The 17936-nt window shown below is 44.4% G+C and overlaps 1 protein-coding gene and 1 non-coding gene across 2 annotated transcripts; both read left to right on the top strand.

Moving 5' to 3' along the window:
* The first annotated feature begins 1048 nt into the window (after positions 1-1048).
* Positions 1049-10033, top strand: TBXT (T-box transcription factor T). Its single transcript, XM_026109862.2, has 8 exons — positions 1049-1254; positions 1451-1715; positions 2282-2416; positions 3197-3258; positions 3357-3418; positions 4290-4466; positions 6095-6227; positions 8000-10033. Exons 1-8 carry the CDS (start codon positions 1049-1051, stop codon positions 8265-8267), a joined length of 1308 nt encoding a protein of 435 aa, XP_025965647.1. The 3' UTR covers positions 8268-10033.
* A 5314-nt stretch (positions 10034-15347) lies between these two features.
* On the top strand, positions 15348-15536 carry LOC112989004 (U2 spliceosomal RNA). Its single transcript, XR_003260685.1, has one exon. It is a non-coding gene; the product is annotated as a U2 spliceosomal RNA (small nuclear RNA).
* Positions 15537-17936: the final 2400 nt, after the last annotated feature.

Below are 17936 nucleotides of genomic sequence, written 5' to 3'. Positions count from 1 at the left end.
CCTTTTGTTTAGGTAGTATGGCTCGAACTGGACATGATGGTTGTGCATATCGGCTGCTTTCGTAGGTGAAGGCACTATCTAGATTAGCGACAAGAGACAAACTTCAGCTTCTTCTAACGGATTGGGCTGTTGCGATTAGTAAAAAAAAATTGGGAGACGACGGCAAAGTTCAGTGAGAAAAAGCAGACTGAGGCGGGAGATATTTTTATTATGCCGCTTTTCTGGTCAGCTGCTTTATAAAGAGATTTTAGATTTTTGTTCTTAATTTCTTACCGAGTAATCAGCAAGGTTTGTCTTTGCTAATTTCAATCTTCACTTAAGCAGAAGAGCCGCAATTTGCGACAATAGGACTGTGAGAAGTTGCGAGTCGGCAGAGAGGGGTTATGAGCTATCTCGTAAGTGACTTGGAAACGCGCAGCGGCGTTTCTCGGCAGAAGAGTGGAGAGGAGGACTTTTCATTTTTCCTAAATATTACTCCGCGACAGGGGTGTCCTTTTCAGGATTGGCTGGTCTAGAAATGATGTGCAAAACAGTCTCCAGGGTTTGCCGTCTTGGGCTCTGTACCGAGTGTCAATGGACCCATTAATGACTGCTGCCGGGGAGGCAGGAGGATGCTGCGCGCAGGTTATGAGGCTGTTGCCGAGATGGGCCATTTCCTCCGCGGCTGCCGAAGCCCCTGCTCCGGCGGCTTTGATAGAGGTGCAAACATTTGGGGGCAGATTTACATAAAATAGCCGCGTTTAATCCCACGGGCTGTAATTAACATCACAGGCTTCCCCGGGCACCGTTCTGATATGGCCGCGGGGAGCCAATGGGAAGGGCCGGCCGGACACATCAAAGCGGTCGTCCTCCAATCAGGGGCGCCCCCCCGCAGGCATTGTGATGTCACCACGGGGGTGTTTATGACGGGGTATAATTGCGGACCCTTCCCGCTGCCGCTCGCTCCGGCCGCGGAGGTCAAGTGGAGTCAGAGCGGCCCCGGCCCCGCGCTGCGGCCGCTCCCCCGCGCCGCCGCCGCCCGGGGCTCAGCCGGGCGGGGAGGGCGACGATGAGCTCCCCCGGCGCGGAGGGCGCGGGCAAGCCCCTGCAGTACCGCGTGGACCACCTGCTGAGCGCCGTGGAGAGCGAGCTGCAGGCGGGCAGCGAGAAGGGGGACCCCACGGAGCGCGAGCTGCGAGTCACCCTGGAGGACAACGACCTGTGGCTGCGCTTCAAGGAGCTCACCAACGAGATGATTGTCACCAAAAATGGCAGGTAGGGGCGCCGCGGGCCCCGCGCCGCCGGGGCAGCCCCCCGCAGGGCAGGGCAGGGCAGGGCCGGCCCGCACCCGCCCGTCCGGCGGCCCCGGGGCCGGGGGGGGCCGGGGCGGCGGGGGGCCCCCGGCTGCGTCTGGGCCCAGGGCCGCCCCCGCGGGGCGCCGCCGTGCCTCGCGCCTCCGTGTCGCCCGCAGGAGGATGTTCCCGGTGCTGAAGGTGAGCGTGTCGGGCCTGGACCCCAACGCCATGTACTCCTTCCTGCTGGACTTCGCGGCGGCCGACGGGCACCGCTGGAAGTACGTGAACGGCGAGTGGGTGCCGGGCGGGAAGCCGGAGCCGCAGGCGCCCAGCTGCGTCTACATCCACCCCGACTCGCCCAACTTCGGCGCGCACTGGATGAAGGCGCCCGTCTCCTTCAGCAAAGTCAAGCTCACCAACAAGCTCAACGGCGGCGGGCAGGTAAGCGGCTCGGCCCGGCCCTGCGCCCTCGCCTCGCACAGCGGGGCCGGGCCGGGCCCCACCGCCACACCGCTGAGCCGCCGCTCGTGCCCTCCCTAATGCTCGTTCCTGCATTGCCGTTGTGAAATGTACTGGCGGCAGGGGGTGAGGCTGTTTGTTTGTCTGTCTGTTTCTCTAAGCACAGCGTTTTTCCAGCAGGACTGAGCTTTTGGCAAAGCGTGGGCTCCTTGATGTCTTAATTTTTTAATGTCTTTCTGGCTTGAATGTTTGACGATGCAGGTGGTGCAGATGCATCTTTCTGGCTATTTATCACTGTGTTTTTGACTGTATAAGTTGCCCTCTCAAAAGTACAGGATGATGATAATGAAGCAAAAAGTGGGGGTGTCTGGCTGAAATGTTTTCTTTTCCGTATGGCTTCAGCTTGAGGATCTATTGAGACTTGTTTCCTCCTACTTCTTTGGTAGAAAGATGGATCATGAGTTACTTTAAAAACTAAGCGCTTTCTGGGCCGGTCGTGATCTGCCTCCGCTCTGCACTGCTTAACTTCTCTATCCATTTATTCACAGATCATGTTGAACTCCCTGCACAAGTATGAGCCTAGGATTCATATAGTGAGAGTTGGTGGCCCACAGCGGATGATCACCAGCCATTCCTTCCCAGAGACCCAGTTTATAGCTGTGACAGCGTACCAGAACGAGGAGGTATGCACGGCGGGGAAGAAACCTCTCAGTATTTGCATCCTTTCAAGTGGTAAAGTGCAAGTTACAAAGCAAAATAATGGATCTCTTATCATACTTTTTCACTTCTCTCTGTGCTTCATTTGAAGTTGAATGTAAAAGTGAATTTAATATATGCAAAGTCCTGTGGATATGTAATAACACAAAGTTCTGATCACTCTCTCAATATGTACTGCAAACTTATTGCAGAGAAGTAATTCTTTGGGCCAAAGTAGTATGATGAGACATATGATTGTCATTTTTAAGTACATGGTGAAATAACTGGGCGAGTCACTTTTGAAACTGACTCTTCTTTCTGTTAGTCAAAATGCTCATGTCTGTTTAATGAATCTGTAATGTTTTATGTTTATTGAATCTGCATTTATTGTTGTCCATTCTGTTCTGTCCTGAACTTTGAGGCTTTTTATAAATGTCTGTAGTGTACTACCTTTCTGAACTCTTTCCTTAGGTGATTGATAAACCCGAGCAATTCAGTCAGCTAGTGACTGCTTTCCTTTAAAGTTTGTCAGAGAGAATAATTCTTAGCCTACTGCTAATATTTAAGACATATAAATGCTGTTTAATATATAGGTTTGTACATGCTGCTTAAGTGATGTATAGAGGTTTGTATTATGGCCCTAATCTTATATCTTTGGAAATCAGTGGTTTCACTGACTTCAATGGATAGTTCTAAGTCAAATCTTAATTTCTGTATGATAATGAATAGTGATACTTGCAAATTAAGATATTTGTTGTTGTTTTTAGATCACAGCTTTAAAAATTAAATACAATCCATTTGCAAAGGCATTTCTTGATGCAAAAGAAAGGTGAGAGCTCCTAAATAAACTCAGTTCTAAAGTTTGTGGAATTTTGTATAGATTTGTGAAAGATACTCTTAACTAATTCAGGGTGGTTTCTTTTATAGAAGTGATCACAAAGACATGATGGAGGAAGTGGGAGACAACCAGCAGTCTGGGTATTCGCAATGTATGCTTACTTTCACTCTATTATGTACATAACATTGAATTCTTCCATCTTATCAGTTGCATTAAGCAAAATTTAGAGAGAAATGTTTGCTGACTGGCATAGTTCATACTGTAAATTATGGAAGAATAATATTACCAATATTTATGATTGCTGTTTATGCAGGTTTATGATTTTATAATACATATTTGGTTTAGATATAATCTAAAATGTATTGAATCTATTCAAATAGAATTAAAGAGAAAAAAGTTTATTTCAAAATACAAGAGAAAATTTTTGGAGTTGTACTTATGTCTTAAGTATTTATAGAAAATTGGAGGCATTTACTTAAAAAGTTACTTTTTTCCAGATCTGAAAAATTATTAGAATTTTAAAATTATTTCTTTTTGAAGGGTTATTGCCAAGATATACCTGCAACTTACTTATAAATGGGGCTATTATGAGTTGCAGTAGGAATTATTTTATGTTTCAGTGAAAATACTTAGTCTTTAAGGATTTTTCTTAGCAGCCTGAGAAAACTCAAAGCGTAGCTATGAACTGAGACCCTGAAAGAGCAACTTAAAACTGAAGATGTACTAACCACTATTAAGAATGCAAAATGAGCATGCATTACTTGAGGCATGGTTTAACCATTTTAGTGTTTCCTTACTGTGTTAGCTTTACACAAGGCTTTTTGCAAGGCCTTTTTAAATAATTTTTCCTTCATATGATCTAAGAAAGTTGTATGAGATCCAGATTTTTCAGATGTGTTGCAACTTCGTTTCCTTTTGCAACTGTGTATTTCCTTGATAATCGATTATCTTGGCACAGCATAATTCTTTCACTGTCTGTCTGCATTATGTATCCATCTTGCAAAACTTTTGCTTTCTCACAGTAGGTAGTTGGCTTATTCCTGGAACTGGGACTCTGTGCCCACCTGCCAATCCTCACCCTCAGTTTGGAGCACCCCTGTCACTCTCCCCTGCTCACAGCTGTGAAAGGTACTCATCGCTGAGGAATCATCGTTCTGCCCCTTACCCCAATCCCTACACCCATAGAAACAACTCACCAAGTAAGTCTTACTTTGCAGATATATAAAGATGGGGAATTAGCCAGGGGATCCAAGCCCCGAGCAGTTATACCAGTGTGAATCTAAAGTGATGCCACAGAAACTGAGGTCGCTGCCTAGTTCAGTTTCTGCAGGGGGCTTGGGGCCACCATTGCAAAGAAATAATTGCAATGAGTATGTTTCCCAGGGTCCTTACAGTGGAAAGACTGAGGCTGTGTAGAACTCTGTCTCCTGTTAATTAATTAGTTTATACTGTGCTAGCTTTGTTGTGTGCTTTTGAATTATAATAACCAATAAGATTAAACTTATTTTGACTTTTTTTTGAATTTAAGTTTGAAAAATGAGGTTTTTAATCATTAGTTACAGGAAGGACAATGAAATGAATAAGTATATGTCCCATTCTGTTAATAGAGTCACTTGTTAATAACACATTTAAGCAAATAATCGAGGGTCTGATTCCGTCAGTTTGACTTGCATTGATGTAAACTACTGCAATCTGTATGTATTAAGGTTTGGCCTCAACAAGTATGTCAGAACTGGACACACAGAAACAATATAGAGCTGAGTAAATTGCAGAACTATTTAATTTTTGTGCTCAGCAATACGCCCTGGACTTAAAGAAAAAAAAAAAAAGAAAAAAAAAAAAAGCTCCATTCTCCTCCCCTTAACAGTGATTTTTTCCTCTCTTAGCAAAGGCCTGTTAACAATTTTTGCCTATCAGCCTGTAATGGATATTGAAGACTCCCTTTTAAAAAACAATATTATCTTGTATTATGAGTTAATACATATGCTTCCAGACACAGCCTGGTCAGTCTTCTATGTAGCTTTGTAATTCATTTTAAAGAGGAAAACTAGCTCTCTGTGGGTTCTTTTTACACCTCTATGTTCTATGTTTGTTTTGAGTTCTGAAACAAAATAAAAGAACACAGCACTTCTGAGTTCCTCCTCTTTCCTTATCCTCAGCAAAAAAACCTCTTCTTCTTCCCTTAAAGCCAGCTACCACAACAACTCTTTTCTGGCTATGGATGGCTGAATAGGATTCCCATTATAGTTTCCTAAAGTTTCTGCTAAATTGGCCAGTCATTTTGATCACAAGTTGCGTAGTCCAATCCCTCTAGATGATGTGCCTGTTGCAGACTTTAGATCTTGTGGTGGCATTCTCAGCTCAAAACTGGGATGTGGGATTCAGACTGCCTATTATCCAGGACTGCCAGACTGTTACTGCCAATGTAGATGATGGATATGGAAAAGGTGCCTTGGAAGGGAGATTGGGAATAGTGTTAAGTAAGGAGCTTGCCTCTCTCCACTGATGGAATAAGGAACCATGGCCTGAATTAGTAGGTGGTTTGAAGACTGCTTTTTGTCTGTAGACCCTTTATAGAAATAAGACTTTGCAGTTGTAAGCTGAGCAAAGCAGTTCATCAGCCAGGCAATGCCAGTGAAATTGCAGGCTGACACAACTGGAAGCTGAGTTTATTTTTCTGTTTTTTTGTTTTGGTTTGGTTTGTTTTTTTTTGGCAAGGCAGAAAAATTAGTGGGGGAGGTTAGTTTAAAGCTGTACATTGCATTTGAATGAAAGATTGTTATTTGGTCTGATTTTAATGTGTTGAAGTGCTTGCTTGTTTTTGCAGCAGCCTATGCCGATAATTCCTCTGCCTGCCTTTCCATGCTCCAGTCCCATGACAACTGGTCCAGTCTAGGAGTTCCCACACATACGACTATGCTGCCCATGAGTCACAGCACTGGCACTGCTACCAGCTCCAGGTAGGAGTCCATCCCTTAGCAGCCCCCAAATCAGTATATTGATACTTTCTAATAAGAGAAAAAGGAAAAAGGAGGTGAAGAGTCACCATCAAATTACAAATCCTTATCACTACATGAAAATTACTGACCATGCAGGGGAGTTACTGAAATGGACTATTCACAGGGAAAAGAGATTGGAGAAACAAACAGTTATTTTCTGATATCTTGATTTTGGAAATGTAGATACTTGTGACAATGGTATCGTATAGATTAAGGATACACAGATCACTTAAACAAATGTCCATTTAATTTGAGGATGCTCTTTTAAGTTTCATCTCATTTTGCTTTTTAGCGAATATGTGTTCAAAAAGGTTATCTTTAATCTGTTTCATTTTGGCCATCCATCACTTTCCCATCTGTCTCCACAAACCTTTGCTCTGCTACAAATGGAAGGGCAGTGTGGAGAAGTGGCTGGAGTAGGAATTTTTTTTGCTCAAGTGCTGCCAGCCAAGCCAGCATAGCATGGAATTATGCACTTGGTGAAAAGCTTCCTTATTTTGTGATCATATAAATGTACCTTTTCTCCTCTTTGTACTTATCTTAATTAAACTTTTTGATCCTTTAACAGAAATTTAGCTTGCAGTCAGTCTCTTGGAGCTAAACTTGAAAATTTGAGGGAATTCAATTAAGGAGGTAAAAAATTTTGCTATAAACCACAGAGAGATGAGGTTTGGGCATCTTTTTTTGGCAGTTCAGATCTACCTTTCAGGTTGTGGAAAGCATTCTTAGGTTTATCATGTAGACAAATAAATACTTCTAACACTTCTTTCCATGCCTGACTCCCAGCATATTTTTAAAGTTGCAAAATCCGCTGAGTTTCAGTCACTGCACTAAGAGTTATCTAGTAGATAGAACCAGCAGAACTGGAACTGTGGGACCCTAAGGAAGGCATTTCTGCCATCCCTTTTATCTAGGCTCCTATATGTGAGGTACAAAAAATATTTACCTTTTTTTGATAAATTGTTTGGGATCTATAAGGGAAAAGTGCTGTGTAGTATTACACAGAAGGACTGAATTTGTTCTCATACTTTTCTCTCAGATCAACTTGTTTATTTTAATGTGTGAGTGTTCATGCAAATATACGTGTGTGTGTGTGTGTGTATCACATGCAGAGAAGGACAGAGAGTATGGAGGGTATAGTGTCTTGACAAGGCTTCATTATAGCAACCCTTTCTGTAGTATCCCAGTAATCTGCAGCCATAGATCTAGCTCTGTCCCTTCTAACATGAGATGATGAGCAAGGTCCCAGGAAGCCTGAATTACTGTCTGGAGGTATCTTTCTGTCTCTGTTGACTTCGGAGGGACCCAAGGGGGACTCATGGCAACAGATAAAAAAAGGACTGGTTTCAACAGCTGCTGTGTCCAGGCATCCCTGTCACACTGCTATCCCTGGAGGCAAGGATATCTTCTTGGCTCAGGAATCAGCTCTTGAACCTCTGCATTTTTCAGCCCAGCCTATTAATTCCTCAGCTTGGCCTAAAAATTACTAGTACACCCAGTGCTGGAACCTGCTGTTGGAAGATGAAGCCGATTTAGATGTGTTGGTGGGGTGGCGTGAACACAGCCCTCTGGCCTAAGGGTCATTTCTGCCTTGCAATTGCTAGGAGCTTCCTGAAGAAATTTTCCATCTGCATCAAATGCATCTGGCCTGGGAGTTTTGTTCTGATCTGAGCAATTACCAACAGAAGCTGGAATCACTAATAACCTATATTATCTTTCATTCTCTCTCTCAGTCAGTATCCTAATTTATGGTCTGTGAGTAACAGCACCATCACACCGGTGTCTCAGTCAAGTGGGATGTCCAATGGCCTGAGCTCCCAGTTTTTACGTGGCTCTCCAGCACACTACACTGCCCTTCCACACCCGGTCGCTGCTGCCTCCTCTGCATCCCCGCTGTATGACGGCGGTGCAACTACAGACCTTCCTGACAGCCAGTATGATGCCTCTGCACATGCTAGGCTAGCATCCACGTGGACACCTGTCACCCCACCTTCCATGTAAACCCAGACCTTTTCCTTTAATATAAAGACTTTCTAGCTACTGAATTACTTTAAATGCTTAATCCTCAAAGAAGAGAAAAAGGAGCCATGAAGTAAATTACAGACAAGGCATCTGCACTGCTTTGCATAGAGCAACTAAGTTATATCTCTGCTAGTAAACAGAGCATCATACAAAGTTTACAGACCTGGTGAGCGTGCAATTCTCAGAGCAGATTTGCTGCTTTTAATCTTTTTTAGTTTGATGGAGATAGGCCTAAGTTATAAAATTTTGACTTAGATTCCAAATTTCTCAGTGTTCTGACATATTTGGATCTGAAGTTTGGCATCATTCCTATCTGGACAACTTTGAGTAAGTTGCCCCTTATTGATTTTTCAGTTAACTTTCTTTATGGCAAACTTAGCTATAGTCATGAAAAGACTTTTATTAACAATCTAGTTAGAAGCATTCTCAAATCTGCACAAATGTAGCTGAAGAGTAAAGTTTTAGAAAATCATGTGCACTAACACGTATTTGTCTCACAAATACGTTGTGTCTTATACTTAACTGTATGCTTATTTCCTTGCTGCTGAATTAAATGATAAGACAATCTGCAAGAACTGTTTTCTTCCTAATAAATGCAGTATTAACAATTTGTCTAAATTATTTTACCCAAAAGGCCCCTTTCTGAGGTAAGTTTTTGCTGTTTGATCATATCGTTTTCAAACACTTGTCAGCCTAGCTAAGCATCTTCATTTCAAACAGCCATATCTAAAACCTTTTCAAGTTGGTGGAAAAACATTCACTTTTTTGTGGTCTCTGGCTTAGGCCTTTAGGGGCCTTCAATACCTGGAGAATCATTCTAATTTATTTTAGTTCAATATTGTACTCTGTTGATCTATATTTATTATTTGGTAAGTTGCAACTTTGTTTTCTACGTGTTGAAATATGTATATAATCCATCAATATACTGTACTCTTTAAGACAATCATAAATGGGATATGTCACCCAATGGCACATTGAACAGCATGGATGTAAGTAGTTAACTTACTGTAAGAGGGAAAACTCTAGTTATCAATAATTTGGGATAAAGTACACTGACTGCCTGACTTGCTGGAAAGATCTGGTGTTGATAAGGTATTTCCTTCAGGACTGATATTAAGTACTATCATCTACGTTTTGGGTGCAGGCTAATTCAAAACACTGGCTCAAAGCACGCCCTTGGACATGTCCATTTCTCCCATTGACTCTAGCAAGTATATGTCCCAAGGAAAGTGGATTGTTTTGCATAAGCCATAATAAATAACTTTTATAATGAAGTGCCTAATATTATGAAGCAGAATTCTAAATCAGGGAATTTGTTAAATATCTCATCAATGTGTGCTCATGTGCTACAGTGGCAGCTTTGAGATAAAAAAGCAAATATTTGCCACCACTTTCGTCTCTTTGGAACCATATGGGCAGGTCCCTGTACCTTGAAAGACTTTGGTAGGGTATTCTTCCTGCAGAAGGATTTATGTAGGCATGTGCAACTGCAGGATGCAGTCTCCCAGAGGTATTCCAGCAAGAGACAGCACCAGAAATAGATGGCTGTATAACTGTGTCCTCTGTCAATACTGTAAATATTGATCTAAGCTCTCCTATTTTATTTTGAAGGAAAAATGTGTAAATGATGTAAGTGCATTATTATTTAGATTATTTTGTAGGAGTTAGCAAAGTATTTTTTTTTTTTTTACTTGGATTTTGGAAGTATAATTTAAGTTGAAAAAAAATAGTAAAGGTTCCTAAATAAACTTAATGCCTAATTTTCAATTTGTGTGTGTTGGGGGGGGGGGGGGAGGGTGAAACAAGTGCATATCAGACATACTGAGCTTAGAGTATGTTGAACTTCCACGGAGTGGTTTCACAAATGACTCCATCCTGTTACACAGTGTAGCATCCGCCTGTGGGCGAAGGGTCAGAGAGTTCTTCATGACCAAATTGATGATTATTTAGTCATGAAGAACTAAAAGAAATGTGGAAGCGAGCACTGTGATAGCAAGGTCTCTTGGGGTGCTACATCCACTTCATCTACTTCTTTCTCTTCTTTGGTCATTTTTCCCTCCCTTTGGTAAATCCCTGACTGATGGTCTGGGTGGCAACTGCAACTGTCTTTTCCCAGACTGACTCAGAGGAGCTGCTGGAGCTGAGTGTAAGACTGGCAGGTGCTGTGTTCTCCCTTAACAACTAGACTTTCAAGTGTGCTTTTAAAGTCCCCTGTCTTGTCCTGTCCCTCCCCCCCCCCCCCCCCCCAAGATAATGCATTACTTAAGGCCTGTAAAAGCCTATTTTTGGCAGATGCATGAAATGAGCAACTCTGTGCCAGACTGCCAACTGATGTACTCACTACTGAAAGAGTTTACACTGAGGGCTAGTCTAGCACTAGAGTGACTGTGCATGCATGACAGTAGCTGAGCATGCAGACATCACCTCTGAGAGCTGGCATAGTCAGTATGGGAGCCCAGCTCACGCTCTGGAGTGAGCTAGCATTAGCCTTTGCCCTTCTGGCCAGCTCACACTCTGCAAATACGGTCCATCTGTTGTCCCAGACCTGTTTCTTCAAAACAGACATTTCAAGGGAAGAGGATGATAGTTCACCCAGGCACTGAAAGGGAAGGGGACCTGCAAGGTGTGAGAGAGGTGCTGGGACCAGGGATGCAAGGCATCCCTTTGCAAGGCCCCTGACAGCAGCCCACTCTGGGCCATCTTTCCTCCCACAAGGCTGAAGAGGAAGGCAGCCCCACTGGTGCTCTGCATGGAGACTGGTGTTTTCTCATCGGGTTCTTGCAGAGCTCGTACTGGAATAACAATCACTGTCCATGTGGGCAAAAATAGCTTATCTGTTAATTTATCTGGAGCTCGCCAAACTAACCTACCTACAGGTTAGGACTGCCTGCTGTGGAGGAGCCATTTGCCCATTTCCTGACTTAACTTGCTGCACGGCCTTGGAAGCGTCTGTGACCCAGTTTTGATGAGTATGTAAGGCCAGCAGGAACTTGTAGTTGCCTAGTAGACATGATACTAATTTGGGAGCTGCTCCATTTTTCACTACCTCAAAATCCCCAGAGTTGCATTCCTAGAGGTAAGAGATCCATTCTGTGTGGTGAGCAATGAAGATCTAGCTTTATTTATTTGAGAAGTGCCTAGATCTGTATATTTTAGAAACAATGACAGTGAGTTAGTATTCAATCTGATTGTCATTTTTTGCTGGAGTAAGTTTCTACTGGAAAATGTTTCATTTTAGCATTTTCAAAGTCATACTTTTGGCATTTCTATGCCATTTTTTTCTTTTTTTGTCCTAATTGTAGACTAACTTTCTAATTCAACTAATTCAAATTTCTGTCCAATTTTAGCTGACCTTTATATATAGTTGAAAGGATGGACTGCCCCCCCCCCCCGCCTTGCTGTGGGATATTATTATATTACTTGAGTAACTTCTCTGCTGCTCAAGTATTTTGAATACTTTTTTTAGTACTTGAGCCAGGTCCTGCAGGCCTCAAGCAGGTATGGTAAGTGGTTTTACCACTACAAGAAAATTACCATTAAAATTAATTAATTACCATTGAAGTCTGTACATGTTACATGTTACAAAGTCTATACATACTATAAGAGAATAACACTGGTTTCTGAGCCTGAAGAAGACACACACACACACGTCAGGCAGCTTTCTTTATACTAGGTTGTTATGATATAATCTGCTTTTTTGGTGTTTTTTTTTCTCTTCTCATACCTTCAAATTAAAGAAAAAAACCCTTTCACACCACCAAACTAAGCTGCATACAGCTTGAAAGCAGACCAAGCATTTAAATGTTTATCTTTTTTACACTTGCTGTGCCACCGTCCTGCCCCTGAATTGTACTGCCTCTCTCTTTCTGACTTCCTATGGCCGCTTGTTCACCGAAGGCGACTTAGCAAAAACCACAAATTTCCCTTGCAATCCTGCCGAGTGCTGTAAGTGCCGGGGGAGCAGGGCAGTCAGAGCCGCCGAGCGGCGGCACGGAAGTGGTGTGCGTTTGGTCTGACTCATCTGGGGAGGCTATTCTCATGCGTGGGCCTGCGCCAGCAGCGCTCCCGCCTGCAGACGCGGCCTCTGCAGCTTTCGGCAGAGGAGACGCGGAGGCACAAACACACCAAACGTTTCCACGCTCCGAGGAAGGCTTATATGACGGGGCTCGCCTCAGTCTGCCCACGACTGAGTGGGGCTCCGCCGTTTTGCTGTGTTTGCTCAACCACGCTGCTCTGCTGCACCTGCCATGATGCCGCGGCCCAGACACGATGCCTGGGGCTAGGGACAGCCGGTAGCCTAGGAGGCGAGCCAAATGCTCAAGGTCTAATCCAGCAGCAAATGATCAGGACTCTTGGGAAATCCATACAGTTCAGTTTTGGCACATTAATTTTCTTTTTTTTCTTTTTTTTTCTTTTTTTTTGTTGAGGAATAATTGCCAGTTCCAAAAATCTCTGTAGACCTCTCAGTCCTTTTGCACAGAAATGTCTTGCTATGTCTGCGAAAGCGATGTGGATACTCAGTTTCACACAGCAGTAAAATGTGGGACTGGTACTCCCACACTTCTTTCTCTGCAGACTCTTTCCCATGGATGTCAGCTAGATTTGTGAGATATGTGAGCTGTAATGAGCTGCATCACAGATGTCAACAGTCCAATCAGAGGGGCGGGAGGAGGGAAGCAGTAAAAAGCCACACATTTTCTTAGGCAGATGTAAAGAAGATAATAAGCAGGAAAAAAAAATTAGTTTTAAATCACATACAGGCCCTTTCCAGTGGCATAGATTACTCTTTGTAAAAATGTCTGGCTCCAGCTGCTTGTAGGTTTCTGAGCATTTGGAAAGTGAGACAGAGAAAATAAGAGATCCAGTTTCAGTGTCGTATGGTGCAATTCTGGTATTTCTTATAGTGTTTTATAGCACCCTATAGGTGCCTATTTGTGACAATGATGTCAAATGTTCCTTGATATTATAAGAATCCAAATTCTTTCACTGCATGCATCCTTTAATGTGAAATCAAGGATATGGATATTGTGGGCTTTAAGCCTGTAGTTACATGACTTTCTAGAGCAGTAAACATAGACATTGCAGACTGTGGTTCTTCTCAGGGGTCTCCTCCTGGGCCAGCCAGGGCTTCTCCACTCACAGAATTTGTCCTTCTGTCCTTGGTGTTCATCTGCTCCCCCAAGCTAACACATTCAGTTTTATTCCTGGGACCCACAAACCACATAGCCTTTGTTAGCCAAAGTTTATAGGCGTTATTCTCTTTTTATGGATGCCACGGTAATAATAATCTTAATATACATGTGGTGTCCCATTCTTGATGTGCCTCTGAGCCTGTTCTCCAGAGGTGCTGAGTGGTCCCAAGGGCTGTGCTCAGCCAGCCTGACCTCTGTGACACCCGCACCATGGCAGGCAGAAGGCCACTGCTGGCGGCATGGGAGACCTTACGGCAACTCTGAAATAACAAAGGTCTGGTTGGCCTACACTGACAAGGGTGCTCTCCATCTAGGCCCTGAAGAGCAGCAGCATCCGCACTAGCGAGGGGGAGGGAGGTGAGAAGTTTGTAGGAGGCAATCGGAAAGTCCCGGGAAACATCGGGACCTGGTGGCAAGAGGTGTTTCTGGAGACCAGAGGTGGCTTAAGGCAGAGGGGAGGTGCGGCTATGTGTGCACAAGGCAGGCTGACACAGCATGTGGAAGGTGAGTGCAGTAGAAAAATCTTTGGGCTGGAAGTTGAGGAAACACCTGCACAATGGCAGGTAGTGTCAGAGCTGGCTGCTCCTCTTAATGTCCTACGCTTCAAATCTTTTTTAAAGGTGGGCAGAGGGGATGTGACCCAAGGAGCAATTATCCTCCTATAGAAAGCTGTCTACACCTGCTGGGCAAGCAACTTGCATCTTTTTATGCCTCTCCCTCTCCTCTCCCAGTCTTGCTGCATTACAAAAGTAAGTTACTGTTTCTTGGGGCTAATAAGCTAATTAACTACTTCAGTCAGTCCATCAATGCCAATATTTCATCCATGACATAGTTACCAAATTTGCATTGCATGGGAAGGGGCCTCCTGAGTCCAGGTCTTTAATTACTGACAATCCCCTCACTGAGACCTTTCATGAAGGCACCAGGATCTGCCTTAAAACCAGCTGGTGAGATTTTGAGGAGGGTTTTGCGTGTGTGTGCATGGATGTATGTTGGGAGTTCTGCCTGCTTCTTTTATTGGGAGATGCTTTAGACCCTCACTTCTCAGTGATTAGGAACCACCTTTTAATTGCCAGCTAAAATTTTTGTATAATCATCTGATGTTTCTCTGTTCTTGAGCCAAAACCTTTCTTCAGCTTAAATAGGTCTTCTCCCTTGGTGTTTAAGTTGAGAAGTGTTTGTAGGCAGTCATTTCTCTGTGTTTTGATAGCTAATGAAAGCCTGCTCTTCTGCTTGGGCAGGCTTTCCCTCTCCCACCATCCCTCTGTGCACCTGTCTGGTTCAATGACGATTAGCGGGACTGTACATGGTATAATGCACAAACTTTCAAAAACAAATCTGTGCAACAGTATGACGCTTCCCCATCTGTACTGAAACTAGCCCTTTTTATACGTTTGAAAACCACATTTTCCTTTTCTAGAGTTACATCTTAGTGAATGATCATTTGGTGATGATGATCCCGGTTGGTTTTTAATTTTTAGCTATTTTTACCTGATGAACTCCCATCTTTTGGCATAAAGTCTTGTTATTAGTTTCTTTACTGAGACTTTGCTCTTGTACCATTCGGTTTTATTCTACTTTCATTGCTCCCAGATTGTCTAGTTTGTCCTGTATGATATTCCAGTTTTGCTCTGCATTAATCACCTCCCAGCCTCCGATCTCCAGCAGATTTCATCAGTGATCTCTTAATTTCTGGACTAAGTCATTAACGAAAGCACAAAACCAAGACTGTCCCAAGTTCTCTGCTAGCAGTCTTTCTGCAGCCTGGCACTTCCCTGGTAGCCATGTCCTTAGCTAGTCTATAATTCACTTGCTAATCCCCATCTTATCCATCTATCTGGTAATTTCTCATGAGACACTGTATCAAATTGCTTCTCAGCCTTTTGGATAAGATCAAGTGTAGTATATGTTCTTATTCATTTAATATCTCATATATCCTTGATGAGAGGACTTTATTTTAAATGGGTTTGCCCATGGGAGTTGGACCCGGCATTTGCTCCCTCTGCTCTGCAGATTGTCCCAGTATTGCAGTGCCTCCGGGAACAGTGCACCCTTTTTTTTTTGCCAAGTCAAGGAGCTATGGGAAGAGGTCAGCAGACTGCGCAGCATCAAGGAGGATGAGGAGGAGATTGACCAAATCTTCTCCGAGACTCTGCAGCTTCAGGAGCCCGAACCTCAAATGTAGTGGAGAGGCAGGCAGAGTCTGTGCCTATTGGGTCAGAAAGTGGAAACTCCCAGGATGGTGAAGGCTGGAAGCTGGTGACTTCTGGCACCAGGCGGTAGGCTCAGGCTCCTGCTGCACTGGAAGACTTGTAGCTCTGGAATAGGTTCCCAGCCCTTGTAGGTGTTGAGGAGCTGGGAACAGTCTCAAAAGGAGCACTGGGGCCAGCTGAGCTTCAGCTGCACAGGAGCACTGGGAGGAAAAGGCCAGGGCTAGAGTAATGGGGGACTCCCTGCTGCAGGGGGAAGAGGGCCCCACCTGCTGACCTGCTGTCTAGGAAGGTTTGCTGCTTGCTGGGGGCTCACATCTGGGATGTGGAGAACCTGCCAAGGCTTGTGTGGCCCTTGGGCTATAACTCCCTGCTGCTTTTCTATGTGGGCTCCAATGATACTGCCAGGGGAGACCTGGAAAGTACTAAATGTGACTACATGGCTCTGGGGGTGATGGTCAATGGCATGGGGGCCCAGGTGGGTTTCTTATCTATCCTGCTGGTGAGGGGGAGGGGCCGAAGGAGGACCAAATGGATCCTATGGGTCAACAATGGTTTGTGCAGCTGGTGTTGAAGACAGGGTTTCAGTTCCTATGACCATGGGACCTTCTTCAAGGTCCCACAGCTACTAGAAATGGGATCCACCTGACAAAATGAGATAAGAGTATCCTTGGCAACAGGCTGGCCAACCTGGTAAGGAAGGCTTTAACCTAGGAATGACAGGGCAGGGAGAGAGTGACCAATGGTCAAAGAAGGAAGTGGTGGATGGGGTTGGCGATCAAAGAGTCTGCAGTGATGTAAACAGGAGGGACCTCTTAATCAACACAACAGGGCTGAAGTGGAATCACCCCATGTGCATGCATGTAAACAAGGAATTGCCTATAGGATCACATTATGGATAAAGCTTTCATGCCCTTTCTAGGAAGACAGTACACTGGAGTGCCTCTCTGAAGTGCCTGTACAATAATGCACACAGTATGGTGAGCAACAGGAGGAATTATAAGTCTGTGTGCCCTGTGCTACGATCTCATTGGGATCTCGGAGACATGGTGGGATAGCTCACATGACTGAAATGCTGCAATGGAGGGATACAGGCTCTTTAGGAAAGACCAGCTGGGATAGTGAGGAGGGGGTAATCCAGGAGGTTTCTGGAGTGCACTGAGGACAGCTTCCTTTTACACAAGTGATAGAGAAGCCAACAAGGAGAGGTGCTTTGCTGGACCTCCTACTTAAAAACAAGGAAGAACTAGTAGAGGATGTGAAAGTCAGGAGCAGCTTTGCCTGCAGTGACCATGAGATAGTGAAGTCCATGATCCTGTGAGGAGGGAACAGGGTAAAAAGCAGGATCACAACCCTGGACTTTAGGGACCTGCTTGGAAGAATTCCACGGGATAAGACCCTGGAAGGAAGAGGGGTCCAAGAGAGCTGGCTGATTTTCAAAGATCAGCTCCTCCAAGCTCAAGAATGGTCCATCCCGACAAGCAGGAAATCAAGCAAAGGCAGCAGGAGGCCTGCAGGGATGAACAAGGAGCTCCTGATTAAACAAAAACGTAGAAAGGAAGCATACAAGAGGTAGAAGCAGGGACAGGTGACCCAGGAGGAATATAGAGACACCATCTGAGAAGGCAGGGATGGGGTTCGGAGAGCTAAAGCCCACCTGGAGTTGATACAGGCAAGGGGCATGAAGGGCAACAAGAAAAGGCTTCTGTAAGTACATAAGCAGCAAAAGAAAGGCTAGGAAAAATATGAGCCTGCTGCTGAATAGGGTAGGGTACCTGGTGACAAAGGACATGGAAAAGGCAGAGGTACTTAATGCCCTTTTCACCTCAGTCTTTACTGGTAAGACCAGCCTTCAGGAACCCCCAGTCCCTGAGATCAGAGGTGAAATCTGGAGCAAGGAAGACTTATCCTTGGTGGAGGAAGTGCAGGTTAAGGAACACTTAAACAAACTAGACATACACAAGTCCATGGGACCTGATGGGACGCACCCACAAGTGCTTAGGGAGCTGGCCAATGTCATTGCAAGGCCATTCTCAATCATCTTTGAAAGGTCATGGTGATTGCAGGAGGTTCCAGAGGACTGGAAGAAAGCAAATGTTCTCCTATATTCAAGAAAGGCAAGAAGGAGGATCCAGGGAACTACAGGCTGGGCAGCCTCACCTCCATTTCTGGGAGGATGATAGAGCAACTGATCCTCCTGGAAACCATTTCCAGACATATGAAGGACAGGAAGACAATTGGGAGTA

Source organism: Dromaius novaehollandiae, chromosome 3 (assembly GCF_036370855.1).
Source record: "Dromaius novaehollandiae isolate bDroNov1 chromosome 3, bDroNov1.hap1, whole genome shotgun sequence".
Classification (NCBI taxonomy): domain Eukaryota; kingdom Metazoa; phylum Chordata; class Aves; order Casuariiformes; family Dromaiidae; genus Dromaius; species Dromaius novaehollandiae.
This window is presented reverse-complemented; position numbering and strand designations above follow the sequence as displayed.